Source organism: Lactuca saligna, chromosome 2 (assembly GCF_052625555.1).
Source record: "Lactuca saligna cultivar CGN05327 chromosome 2, ASM5262555v1, whole genome shotgun sequence".
NCBI lineage: Eukaryota > Viridiplantae > Streptophyta > Magnoliopsida > Asterales > Asteraceae > Lactuca > Lactuca saligna.
In genome coordinates, this window is record NC_136418.1 from 135,469,808 (window position 1) to 135,484,876 (window position 15,069).

The 15,069-nt window shown below is 33.6% G+C and overlaps 1 protein-coding gene across 2 annotated transcripts; it reads left to right on the forward strand.

The window, feature by feature from the left end:
• The first annotated feature begins 2,402 nt into the window (after positions 1 to 2,402).
• LOC145031719 (TPX2 (targeting protein for Xklp2) protein family) lies at positions 2,403 to 4,230 on the forward strand. Of its 2 annotated transcripts, none has more exons than XM_078980325.1 (6): positions 2,403 to 2,654; positions 2,766 to 2,864; positions 3,031 to 3,177; positions 3,323 to 3,382; positions 3,545 to 3,639; positions 3,722 to 4,230. In XM_078980325.1, exons 1-6 carry the CDS (start codon positions 2,622 to 2,624, stop codon positions 3,831 to 3,833), a joined length of 546 nt encoding a protein of 181 aa, XP_078836451.1. In that variant the 5' UTR covers positions 2,403 to 2,621; the 3' UTR covers positions 3,834 to 4,230. The 2 variants fall into 2 exon arrangements, with proteins under 2 accessions (XP_078836451.1, XP_078836452.1); XM_078980326.1 differs by having other exon boundaries at positions 2,775 to 2,864.
• Positions 4,231 to 15,069: the final 10,839 nt, after the last annotated feature.

Below are 15,069 nucleotides of genomic sequence, written 5' to 3' on the forward strand. Positions count from 1 at the left end.
AATTCACTACCTAATGGACATATCTTCCAAATCAAAACAATGGATGAGAGGTAGTGGTGCTGATGTGTCCATCCTTTTACTCTCCAGATACCTATAACTTAAAAAATCAAAATCAACAGTACAGATCATAAGAACAAAAATCGAAGCAGATTCAAAAAACATAACCATTATCGATTTAAACTTAAATTAAAAGGTTTTATAGATTAAAACATCATAGTTGAAACAGAATAAACGAAGCATAATCTAAAACGTAGCCAAAATCGATCTAAACTACGATCAAATTAAAGTAGAACCCAAAGAAAATTTATCTCTATATTATTCCTCCTTCTATGATGATCAAACTAGGGGTGGAATTGGTACGGTACCGAGTTTTTTTTCTCCAAACCGTACATTGTACCAACTATAGTTGGTATAAGATTTTTGCTACCAGTACCGTACCAAGTGTACTTGATACCAATTAATTTGGCTACCAACAATTTTGGTTGGTATATATTGGTATTTGGTATATTCCAAAGTTTTTAACTAATATGTAATATACATGAATATAAGTTGAATTTGTGAACATTTGGCCGTTGCTTCAATCGCTTCTTGTAGTATTTTTTTTTTTTTTTTTTTGGAAACCACTAAAAGGATTAAAAAGAGGTCTACCCCTAGCAAGTTGCTAGAGGAAACAAATGTTAACAGTACAAGTAAAAGGAATGAGAAGTTATTATTCCTTTTTAAGTTTTAGTGTATGTATCACGGATCTCATGCACATCAAACAATAAGTATCAAGAAATTTGTCGGTTAATATGTTAGTTTAGTAATTCTAAGATCTGTTAGTTGTTATTCTAATTAAAACATGAAGATATGAGAACTCATATTTCTTTGTGTGTGTGTGTGTGTGTGTGTGTATATATATATATATATATATATATATATATATATATATATATTGGTTGGTATGGTACAATCGTGGTATTCAAAATTTCATACCACTACCATACCAAGACTAATTAATTGGAATGGTATTACAAGTCAAACATATTGGCTACCAAACAACTTGGCTACCAAATTAATTGGTTTGGTTGGTAACATGTTGGTTGGTTCTCTATGGTACATATTTGCCCGCGCTAGATCAAACACAAGACTGATCCACACAAATCGAAGCCCACAAGTATTATATTTCTTCTTTTCCCCATTTTCTTCTCCGGTACAAAATTTAGGTTATATATATATATATATATATATATATATATATATATATATATATATATATATATATATATATATAAGAAAGAGAGAGCGTAGGGGTACTGGTAATGAAGGGTGGGAGAAGGTATTTTTTTCATTTTATTTTTTGGGTGAGATTTAATTATCATTAATAGAATTCTTAATTTAATTTATTTTATTTTTGTTGAGATTTAATTGTCATTAATAGAATTCTTAATTTAAAATGTAATATACATTTTATAAATTTTGTGGAGAAAAATAAAAAGGTTGACAATGATGATGTTAATAAATAATTCAAATGTAGAAAATATAGGATTGAAACGTAATCAATGACCTTGATATTTTCATATGCCTATAACTTAAAAAATCAAAATCAACTATACAGATCATAAGAACAAAAATCGTAGAAGATTCAGAAAACATAGTCGTTATCGATTTGAACTTATATCAAAAGATTTTATAGATTGGAACTTCATAATTGAAACAGAATAAAAGAAGCATAATCTAAAACATAGCCAAAATCGATCTAAACTACGATCAAATTAAAATAGAATCCAAAGAAAATTTATATCTATATCATTCATTCTTCTTCCATGATAACTGAATACAAGACTGATCCAAATAGATCAAAGCCTAGGTATTCTATTTCTTCTTTCCCCAATTTTCTTCTCCAATACAAAACTTAGGTTAGATAGATTATATAAAGAAAAATGAAGATAGCGTAGGCGATAATGTGGGGTGGGGTGGGGTATTTTTTTTCATTTTATTTTTGGATGAGATTTAATTGTTATTAATAGAATTCCTAATTTAATCTATTTTATTTTTGGTGAGATTTATTGTTATTAATATAATTTTTAATTTAAAACGTCATATACATTTTATAAAATTGATCGACAAAAATAAAAGATTGATAAAGATGACGCAGCAAATAATCCAAATTTAGAAAATATATGATTGAAATGCAATAGTTTTGATTTCTTGGATTTAGAATCAAGGGTTTTTTAATAATATTTAAAGATATTGTTTATATATGTGTACGTGTGTATTTGTTTCTTTCCGTGAATAAAAGCGACTTCCTAGAATATGTTTTTCCCCTGCTATTAGCTAACAAATTGATGCTCTATGGGAAGACGAATATAGCAATATTAATATCCATATTGATAAGATTCTTTTCATTTTATATAATGCACCTCGTCCTAATGATAATGATACGAAGGATGGGTTTCATCAGAAAGTTTGGTGCAAGAAAGCATGCAACCTTCCCAATAAGCTGATGATGTTCCAACATCCACCGAAACTCAGATGGCTACAAATCTCCAACCCCTACTCCCATATATAACACACACTATACACACTCTTCACTTCACTTCACTTCAACTTTAACTTCTTTTAAGTTATTTACACTCATTATGGAAACCCCTAGAATAAAAACTTCTCACAAGGTCAATATCATCATGGATTAATTCGCTTTCTTTATGTTTTCTTCACCATCTACTGATTCTCTTCCAGGTTTAAGAATTCTAACATGTTTCCCTTCGTGTTGTTGGTTTAAGTATGTGAAGAATACTTCTTACAGCAGTGATGCTGTTCGTTCACCACCAAGACCTGTGAAATCCGACCCCTCTTCGCTTCCCATCAAAACAAAAACTTCGGTATGACCTTTTGATTGAATAGCTGTAATAAAGTTGGATTTATTTATTATATGTAAATGTTGATCACAAGAACTAAGAGCCATAAAAACAAAGAGCTTCACTTCCAATGTGATATCGTATCTAATATTTATTGCGACTAGAAGTAAAAGAATTTATCTTAGTTCAGGTTATCACAACAAAGACATCTATAAAAGAAAATATGAAGCCTGAGTATGTCAAGTGCCAAACACTACCGAAAGAAAACACCAAATCTATGGAAGTCAAACTCCAAACGAAGGAAAGAGCAGTCAAACGTGCTTTCTTTAACTACTCGGTGAGTTTTGCTCAAGTAAACCTACTGAAAAGGTCCTTTTCGGCTTTAAATTAATGACATTTGGTGACATTTATGACCACATTTTGGTTAGCAAATGGGTATCTTCTGTATCGATTTACTAAAGTTTAAGACTATTTGCATACAGATTGCAACCAAGCTCTATCTTATGGAGCAACAAAAGAGGCAAATAGAGAAGATACAGAAGGCAAGTATAGTCGTGTTAAATTTAGCATCAATCCCTTTCTTGATATGGTCGTTTAGCATACACAGTTACACAACAACATATAGATAGAACCACCATAAATAGAACAGGAAAACATATACGATCTCATTTGAACATTTACATTGATTGAAAAACTGAAACCAGATGATCGAGGAAGAAGAGGTTCGAATGTTAAGAAAGGAGATGATCCCTCGAGCTCAGTTGATGCCTCTATTTGATCGGCCTTTTTTCCCACGAAGGTTACCAGTAAATATTTAAAAAATATCTTGACTGATCTTCTCGCAATTTTCTTCGACTACTTAATTTCTTTCTATTCTACAGATCTACAACTCCTACAAAAGCTGCGAAAAAGTCAAGTTCTCAAGAAACGCATAGAAACAGCTTCTCATGTGCGCAAGAATTCTACAATTTCAGAGAAAACGAAGCGCGTTGATACCCACCATCAATCATTGATCGTGTAGGATAGTACAACTCCAGCCCATGTCTGTTGAGTTGCTTGCAATTGATGAGATGTTTTGACTTTATCGAAGAGTGGTATTTTAATTTGTGAACAGAAAGTAGATAAAGATGGATTTTGTTGAATAAGATCAGAAGCGGCCACTAGAATAAAGTGTTAGTTTGTGGGCTGATTTTTTTTTCCAAACAGCAATTCATCCAAGGTTGAAGCTGGTGAGGTTCGAACTTGGGCAACGTTTTTTTTTTTTTGAATGCTTAAATCCCAAACGATCGCTGTAATTAGTTCACCTCGATGATTGTTATTGGTTTGGTTTCTTTTATGTTATCATGTACGATTGATTTTGAATGGAAAGTTATGGATTTTTTATTTCTCATCTCCGTTTGTTTCAGCATACACTGCGTACCAAACATTTTTTACAAACTTATGAAAAGTGATAGGACCTTGTGGACTTGGCTATAATAATACTACAAGGATACAAATTGTAGAATAGGAGTGGAATACAATAAATTTCAATGGTTAATAATATTTCTTGTTAAACAATTTTTTGGTTTAAAGCTCAAGGAGTGGAACAAAACTTTGAAAGAATAGGTTGAAACAAGTCACCTCATACAACACCTTAACACTTATTTTCATAGAGATAACGTGAATGACTTCAAGCACAAGTGACAATTAAGTTTGCTTCGAAATGCAAGTAGAAATATCATAAATACAAAGCTTGTGATCAAGGTATGTTTTCTACAACTCCGATGGTACGAGGGAAGTAATTCGATTTTATTGATTGCTTAATCAAAAAGCAATAGAAAAGGAGTGTAAATAAGGAAGCAAAAAAAAACATCTTAAACAAAAGGAAAAGATAATAACGAGAATATGTTATCAATATTAATTCTATCACTATCCAATACTTCCGATGGAGCATGCAAATTAATAATGCCCATCTTGCCAAATAGAAACTAAAGCTAGTTGACACCAAGAGCTTTGTGAACAAATTTGCAACTTGCATCTTACTATCAATCTTCATTAACGTGACTTCTAGACAAGCATGTAACATCCTGATTTTCAAGTATTTATCTTTTAGCCTCCTTAGTATGATAGTTGTTTGCATTTTGGCCCTTTGTGGCATTTTGGTGATTTTGACTAAGTACTTAGTACATTGGGCATACATTATGTATGGTGGGCGTACTTGGGTGAAGCTAAGTATGGTGGGCATACGTAGTGGATCCTCAAACCCTAATTGTTAGGGTTTGGTCCATATATATACAACATTAACTCCTCATTTCTCATTCATCCTTCAGTCTCCATCTGGAAAATCATTCATTAGCCAACCCTAATCCTCTCTAGTACATTTTTTAGCTTTGGTGTATATTTTGGTGTCCTTGAAGGAGCAAGTTGGAAGAAAAGATCATCCTTGAAGAGTGGAACACTTTGGATCCAGGATTCCATCATCTTTAGACACCCTTTGGATGTATAAAGTTCTAAGCTTGATGTTGATTTCATTTAGATCTTGTTGGCCTTAGATTTGTGGTTATTTTGGTCCCATGAGCTTGGTATTATGAGTATGTGGTACTCTAATCCTTTTCATATGTCCTTTCAGATGTTTGGGAGTGTCTTGAAGCATAAAAATGTGATCTTGAAGGTGATGTTTATCCCACGCATGCATTAAAGGGTCTTAGTGGGTTAAGAACATAGGGTTTTAGACATTAAGCACTTATTAACCATGGAAGACCATAAAGTTGGAAACCTGATGGTTAAGGACGTTAGTTTAAGGTTGGATCTAGATTTTAAGCAAAATGGATTAAGGAATTAGCTCTTAATGGATAATGGAGTACAGACAACGTACGTTAGGCGTGACCCAGGTACGACGGGCGTACTGAGTCAACCATCCCGTAATTTGGGTCAACACTCGTGTATGCGAGGCATACGAGCTGAGTACGTTGGGCGTACTCAGCAACTTTGACCAAGTTTGACTTTTGATTTTCTGACTTTGACCAGGGTTAACCAAGCTTGACTTATAGGTATTTTGAGCCATAGTTAAGTATTGGTCTTTATTCGTTGAATAGGTGTAACATCCTATTTCGGGTCGTTCTGTGATTCAAGATTCATAGGTGGGTATGATAAGATTTTCAGGCTTTAAAGAAGAAAGGTTTAGACCCTTTGTGGATGCGGGTAAGGTAGGTTGTGTGATAAAAGAGTTCAGTTTGTGCTTTAGAGCCTAAGAATATCGGTAAAGGTGTTGGCTCGGTCTTTTATGGATTTTGGGTTTTGTTCAGGAGGTTTTTAAGGGTGTGTTGTTAAAAGCGTAGGGCTTCTCGCCACCTTTCCATGGATATAAGGTTCATTGGAAATGGACCTAAGATGAGTAAGTTATGGTATTTTGAAGATTTTTGTAGAAATGGCCCTTATTGGAAAAGGCTTGTGTTTCAGTCCCATGCGTGCATGGCAGAAGGCACGTTCCTGGGTGAGTACGCCTAGCATAATCCGGGGTACGCCCAACGTAATGATCAGAGTGCTAAACCCTAATTTTTACGGTTTGGTCACTATTTAAGCATCTTTATGACCTCAAGGCTCTTTCATTCTTAGCCTTCATTGCCATCTAGCCTCATTTCGGAAACTCTAATGTCATTTAGAGTGTTTAATAGATCTAAGTCTGCTTTTTGGTATGTTCTTGCTCAATTCCAAGAAGAGGGTGTTTGGTAAAAGCTTCTGGTTCAAAGGAGGAAGTTGAGATCCAGACTTTCAGCTTCATTTCCAGCTCACCCAAGGTATAAAGTTCTCATCTTGACTTCTTTTGTGCAAGTTTGATTTTAGGGAAATATTAAGGGTTTTATGGTGTATTAAGTTCTCCTTGTGAGTTTGATCCACTCCAGGAGCTTGGAGTCACAGATCTTACCTCTTCTGATATTTCTAGTTCATAAAAATGCTTACTTAATGTTTAGAAATGATCCATACATGTTCTAGTTGGATTATGTTGGGTATTAATGTTGGGTTTTAGTATACTATAACATCCTATGGTGCACATACAACCCTAAATGCTTTGGATCTATGTATTCTCTATTTATACATGCAATATTTTTTTCCAAAGCATTAAGCCTACAACTAGCATACAATTGACATAAACAACATAAAATACTAGTTAAGAGTTTACCTCTTTATGTAGCTTGTAGAACTTGTTGTATTTGGCCTCTAAGAACTTATCACCCCAAGTGTGATGCCTCAAACGGTTCACAACACACCTAGGACAAAGGAGAAGTTGAGAGATATGTTGCTAGCTCCAAAATTGGCTCTAATGAACTCCAAGAACTCTAGAGTCTGATTTTAGGTGTTAAGGGGGTCCTTTTATAGTGTGGAAAAGTATATGATTACATCCATGCAAACCCTAATGCCCATGACCTTTAATATTACTTAGGCTCCATGTGTTAAACATCCATGGACTATATATGGACTACCATATTGGCTTAGCCCATCCTAAATAACAACTAGCCCATACTATAAGAATCATTGATTTACTAAATCAATCCCCATGTATTTAATTAGTCTCTTTTGATCACATAATTAATTCCAAATTAATTCTTGATCAATACTAATTAAAGAATATGATTTCATATTAATATATAAGAACTTATAATATATTAATAAATCATAAGTAACCTCTTACTCAAGTATCCATCCTATCAAATTGTCTTGGTGATATGCAACCCGAAATAGACCATGCTACTCTCGGGTCTAGTACACACCAATTATAGTTATGGGCTTAGACACCTTCCAACAGTCTCCCACTTTGATAAGTCTAATAACTATTATTGCAAGTACGAATCCAAAATCCCAACTAGCAATCATAGCTCTTAAAAGTCGTTGTCGAAGTCTGACCTCGTAAATGACGCATTCATTAGATAAGGGGTCATATATTTCTCCATTATATACATTATATGGACATGATACATGGATTATAATCATTATCTCTGTCCCTCTGTTGTTTCCCAATTTTCGATTTATGACGACCGACTAATTGAACTAATCAAATCAGTCTAGGCTTGGCCAAGTACTTAAGGTTGTCATCACTAAATCATCAAGGGGCCCAAAGATATCGCTTTTATCCCTCTAAGGGTAAAAGGAATGGATAAACATTGACTCATATGTTTGCTTGTACTTACTCATCAAATCACACACAACAATATGTTTTATAATACCAAGTTACTGGTGCGTTTACATATGTCAATGTGCAACCGACTTGTAAATTACAACTCACATGTGTTGGTTTCAAAAATATATAAGATACTATCGTCCCACAATCACTCGTGATAAATTCATGAAGTGATTCAAATGAGCGTGGGATGAATCCAATACTCAAATCTTATTACAGGAGTACTCATGAATACTATAACAAACTTGTGTTATGTGTAACACCTTAGACATTCTTACAGACACATTCATAACAGTCTTGCCTCAATACCTAATCGAGTGTGGATAGTTTGAATAATCTTATTATTCGGGAAGTCAAAGCATGCAAAATGAAACACAAGAATATTCGAATCCAATATAGTCTCAGAACTTATGAATATAAATAGAACACCTTTTATTTAATCACCATATTGATTACATTTTATTCATTGTATAATGTTTCGACTAATCAACTTAATACTTAAAATAAAATAATAGTTGTCCCATGCTCCAAGCATGTACACTATGTTTATCTATGGTTCTTGCATTGTGAAATAGATCAATTCAAAACATCTTCATTGAAACTCATTTCACAATTCCAAATCTTTACCGTAAATGTACGAATACCAATTCTTGCCATTTACTGTAATTTATTAGATTCTAAACTTATATGCAATGACCCTCTTGTAATGACTATGCACAATAGTCATAGAGAGTTGGCAACAAACATTACAAAGTATTCCAACGGAGAGCAATTCCATGGAAACGAAGTCTCACATTCAAAGTACATTCCTTTGAACATCCTTCTTGCATTAAGCTTTCTAATCTTACACAGATTTAATGAATAACTTCCACCTATGGAAACATTTCCATATTCCCATTTTGATTATCACTTCTGAACAATAGTTGCCTCTTTTCAGAATATGTCAATATGGTCCTTCTAAAATTTATACTATACTTCCAATTGTCCATGAGCAATCAATCCTTGGTAACCTCAGATTGTCCTCGACAATTGCTTAATCATTTTAGTCATATCCATTTCTAGTCCTTTTTTCCATCTTAATTCCCTAGGCATTTGGAAAAATTGAATACTTAAATATTATAGCATATGCAATCGATCCTATACTTGAAGCATATGGGATACGATTCATAATGTCTCACATAAAGACGTGATACTTTACCAGTCTCTTGCTATAATATTTCCACATATAGAATTTCCTTATGTTGAACCATTTCAACATAACATCCATATATACATATTCTTGACTAAATTTGATTAAAATCTCAATCTAAGCTTTTAGATTTGAAATGAAGTATGAATTCATCTCCCTTAATTATAGCAAAACAACTTTTCAAACCCTGCAACTGTGAAATTTCAAACTTTTGTTTTCTATAATTAACAATTCTAACTTGCAACATTTACCATAATAATGCCACTCCCGCTAGCATAATAATTATATTCTTATTTGCATAACACTTATGCTCCCACTAGCTTTAACATGTACCCAGAAATCAGTTGGACCTCTAGAAATCAATACTTATTGACTTTCATTACCAAAGTTTAGATTTTTGATACGAGATGCTTCGATAAGATTTTATCTAATATTCTTAAACTCATACACCTTTCCTTAGATAGCTTACATGTGTGTCTAAACAATTTTAGAACTTACAACAATAAGTCTCAAATGTTTAGACCTTTTCCATTTCTCACAATTCGAACAATGAAGAGGGATTTTGTAATTATAATCGAATTTGAGAATGGAAGTACCACAATTGCTATCTCCTTAGAATCTACTTAGTGAAAGTGTTTCCTTACAATCATTTTCATGAAGCAGAGAGAAACTTTATGACACTTAGATTTTATGGTGTATGTGATCCTATCCATGTGACTTTGTCAAATCATAATCACAAGGCAAGGTTTTTGATAAATCCAAATTCATATGGACTGAACTTTTTTAATCTTAATTTCCTATCACTTAGTAGCACAAGGGCCTACCATGTCTTCCAAGTTGTTAAGCAGCTCAACCATACTAATCAATGAAACTTTTATTGATCCAGGTGCTTTGCTTTATTCAAACAATTGAGAACTCATAGAACTCACATGCATAGTCAACTTTTAACTGGAATGAGCACAAAAACATGAATATTGCAACACGATAGTGCGGATTCTTATCAAGATAAATTTTTTCAAGATCTTTAAGACTTTCACTGACCTCTTAACATATAAGATTCTCTTTTCATGAACCATTCCTTGACAAAGCAAATATTCAAGAGTTAGTGCGGATTTTTATCAAGATAAACACTTCACACAATTGGTCTTAGTTGGTCTTAATCCTTACTTAGACATCACAACTTACCAATTTCAACTGTACAAGAGCAAAAACATTTTACTCAACATTTGATGAGTGTTTTAAACCTTCTTAAGATTATATAACTCAAGTCACAATCTTGGAGTATGACTCTAAGACTTGTTTTGGAATGAATTCACAATTCCTCTTCTTATCCATACAAATGCACTAATATATCCTTAGAGGATCAATTGTGATATGGTTTTCCATAATCATTAAGATGATCATAAAACACGATACTAAAGTACCCTCCCATCTTTTCATATTGGAGAAACTTTTATCTTTCTACCTAATTTGATTATTCTCATTCGTTCTGCCATACATTGAAACTTTTCCTATGTTTCAAAATTATACTTAAACTTGTAAGCATATTCATATCTACTAACTTTTAGTAAATCATGATGAATAGTCTTATCAATCTTTGTGGTGGACCTGACCAGCGCACAACTAAGTGTACCCAATCTCCTAGTCCTTCACTTGACTCACATATTCATATGAACAAGGAATTAGTCTTAATTTCCCAAAGACAAAGGTTCTCATTCATCATACAATACAAGTTGTATGATTCCAAGTTTCTATCTAGCTGAAACTTGGGTGATCAGAATCTTTCCTTATTTGGTAAATTTTGACACTTCCACAAACGGAAGAATCAAATCCATATTGCTAACAATAGAAACATACAAACATTAATTTTCACAAATGCCATTTCAAGGAAACTTTAAAATAAAATCAAATCAAAGATTTTCTTTTATTTGTAAAATTGTAGAAAAAACTTTTCCTTACAATGCAATTACAAATGAAAACTATGTTACTGCATATTTCTAAGCAATCTATCATAACTCCTAAGCAGCAAATCAAAAATCCGATCTACGAACCATACGACCGAAATACATCTCTTTGCGATTAGATTCATCATGCTCTTACTTTTAAGCTTCCTTCCTTTTGCATGATCCTACAAAACATTAAAATGAAAAACTGGTCACATTAAGTATTAAGAATCAACAATTACGAGCTTAACAGAGTTAGATAGTGTACATACCTGAAATAGAACCATACAATTTGATTAAAGTTCTTAGGTAGTCATGGCAGCTTCACTTCGAATGTCCCTTTCCTTGGAAATAGAAACATACAAGCTCATTTGGAATGGCACATAGAACAGTCTCAGAATTGGCCTTTCTCTTATGATAAAAACTTTTAACCATGGCCAATTCCTTTCCTTTAGGAGAATGAATCTTTTATGGGATGTCCAAGTCAGCTTGGGATGTAGATCTTCCCATCAAATTTGCTTGACCATTACGCCAAATCATTGTTGATTCAGTAGCAATTAGCAAATAGGTAAGATCAAGAAGAGTCATGTCGTGATATGTCATATAGTAGTCTTTAACAAACTACTATATGACTCAGGAAGTGACTGAAGAACCAAGTCAATAGGTAACTTCCTTGGGGACATGACACCCAACATTCCCAGCCTATCAATATGCAGCTTCATGTCCAAGACATGAGCACATATAGACTATCCATCTTTGTGTTTACTAGCCAATAGGGATTGAGTGATCTTGAACTTTTCAAGTCTTCGAGCTTGTGGTTCAGGGAGAATAATAAGAGGAGGTGGAGGAAGTGAAGTATGATTTCCACTTCCACGATCCAATCGTTGAACATCGTGTTCAAGAGGAAAGCTTGTTCTAAAAGATTTGGGAAGACCATAGTTGTCTGAACTAGACATCTACAATGGAGAAATTCAAGTTAGTTGATTTAAGTCCTTAATATAACACCCAAATGAAATATTAAGTCTAGGACCCAACACAATATGTTACAATTCGGAAGAGGGATTCCGTAATCCAATTGTATAATATTTAAAGGTAGGTAAATGACAATTTACTAATTTTCACCATGAAAAACGAAATTATTATTAAGTTTTAATTAGTTTGAAATTCCTAGATCCTTTGAGATTCATTGAGCTTTTCAATGGCATGTTTAAATCTCGATTGTACCCTTCAAGTTTGTGATTGGGATGCCGAGGATCACAAACAAGGTATGAATAACCATGCAAATTAGCTTGGTACACCCAATGTTACAAATCACCGAATCAATGTGTCGGTTAAACATAAACTCTCCATTGATCTATGATTAACATCAAGCTACCCTTTGCCACACACTGTCAGTCCTAGATGAGTGTGTCGGTTAACCACACACGCTCTACTAACGAATTACCAAGGTGCAAAATGCAATTTCACGGGATAACACCATACTCACATTTTTTCTAAGATAACTAAGATTGGGAATTAATAAAATTTTAGTTACTTTAAAATTATCATTATACTTATAATGAGAATTGTGTCCTATCATACCCGTTCGGCTAACGACCCTCCACCAATCAAGGAAGCGGTGGGTGAGAGTGGACACCCATTAAACTGTCATTTTATAGGAAGTAACCTTATACACCCCCCCCCCCCCCCCCCCCCGAGCTTATAGACTTGCTTCGTGAATGAGGCTTGCCAACGGTAAGACTGACTTACTCTTATATATATATATATATATATATATATATATATATATATATATATATATATATATATATATTAACTTTAATATTACAATAGTATAAGGGTTGAATTTTAACTTTTAAAATTCTATGGTTTGGAACTAACGTACTCATAAGGGTGACTTTACAGATTCCAAAACTTGAGTGCAAGTTTTGAACTATTCAAAAACTTTTGGTTTCTATAACTTATGAGTTTAATGCATTTTTAATGGAAATAATTTTCATGTTCCATAACTTGATAACAAGTTATCGAAGACTTTAAAACCATTTAAAAGAGAGACTTTTCATTTTCCATAAATTGAGGACAAGTTATGGAGTTCATAAAAGGCATTTAGATCAAATATTCTAACTAATAAAAATTATCAAATAATTTTTCTATGATCTAGTTAAACTCAGAAGTCAAGATATTCATATCAATAATTTGCAAGAAATTAGCCTATCATATAAACTAATACAAATCTTGAAACTATGACAATTATCTTTTAATTGGATAAGCATGATCATTACGATACCAACAAAATCAGATTTAATGAACTAAAACACATTGTGGTATTGATCCGAATCCAAAACAGGCCAAAAATCCTGAAAATATGCCATCAGAAGCATCAACTCGTAGAGTGCATGATCATGACTCGTTGCGTTGACATTATACTAAGTGGACTCGTCGAGTCAGTCAGTGGACTCGTCAAGTCAGTTAGTGGACTCGGTGAGTTCATCAGTCAGAGGCCAGAAAATTGATTTTTTCATCATTAAAAATTAACCCATGCATCAAATATAATAGAAAACAACCAATGGCTTTGATACCAGTATTGGGTTTTAGTATACTACAACATCCTATGGTACACATACAACCCTACATGCTTTGGATCTATGTTTTCTCTAATTATACATGCAATATTTTTTTCCAAAGCATTAAGCCTACAACTAGCATACAATTGACATAAACAACATAAAATACTAGTTAGGACTCTACCTCTTTATGTAGCTTGTAGAACTTGTTGTATTTGGCCTCTAACGGTTCACAACACACCTAGGAAAAAGGAGAACTTGAGAGAGATGTTGCTAGCTCCAAAATCGGCTCTAATGAACTCCAAGAACTCTAGTGTCCGATTTTGGGTGCTAAGGGAGTGCTTTTATAGTGTGGCAAAGTCTAGGATTACATCCAAGCAAACTCTAATGCCCATGAACTTTCATATTACTTAGGCTCCACGGGTTAAACCTTTATGGACTATCAATGGACTACCATATTGGTTTAGCCCATCCTAAATAACAATTGGCCCACACTATAAGAATCATTGATTTACCAAATCCATCCTCATATATTTAATTAATCTCTTTTGATCACATAATTAATTCCAAATTAATTTTTGATCAATAATAATTAAATAATATTATTTAACATTAATATATTAGAACTTATAATATATTAATAAATCATAAGTAACTTCTTACTCAAGTATCCATCCTATTAAATTGTCCTGGTGATATGCAACCCAAAATGGACCATGCTACTCTCGAGTCAAGTATATACCAATTATAGTTATGGGCTTAAACACCTAATCCAATAATTAATGGATTAAGTTGGTTTTTAGGTCCCATTAAGTCATGTAAATGCATAAAGGTGCTGACTTTATGCATTAAGAGCTTGTATTAAAGGTTTTTTGAGGTTTGGGCGCAAAGGACTTAAAGGATTAAGTCATCAATCGTGTTTTAGAGAAATTCCATGTATGCCCCCACGTAAATGTAACTACGTCCCGCGTACTAATTTGAGACCCTGATCAATATATTCAAGTACAATGAGCGTAACTAGGGGGTACACCCCGCGTTCGTTTAGTTGTGGATGTTTGGGCTTCGGTCTTGGGTTTAGGCTTTGTGTGTTGGGCTTTTCATCAGAGGAATCTTAGAGTCTTGAACTCTTGTTGGGCTTGCCATTTTTAGGACCTAAATTTAGGGTTAAGCCTTGGTGGGCCCATTTGGTATTGGTCCTTAGTGGGCCCAATGGGTTTGGTCCATTTATGGGCCGGATCAATAGGCCATCTTTAGACTTAATGTTTAGACTTAGTCTTAGATCATAATCAAGTTTAAATGTGGGTTTGGATTAGTGTTTTGGGCCGGTTTGCAACAGAGTAGTTGTAGAATCTGTTTATTTTACAAGGTGAGTCTTCTC

Coding starts and splice junctions, on each gene's coding strand:
- LOC145031719 (XM_078980325.1), top strand. CDS start 2,622: ATGGAAACCCCTAGAATAAAAACTTCTCACAAG. Junction 2,865..3,030: donor CCATCAAAACAAAAACTTCG/GTATGACCTTTT, acceptor ATCTTAGTTCAG/GTTATCACAACAAAGACATC. Junction 3,383..3,544: donor AAATAGAGAAGATACAGAAG/GCAAGTATAGTC, acceptor AACTGAAACCAG/ATGATCGAGGAAGAAGAGGT.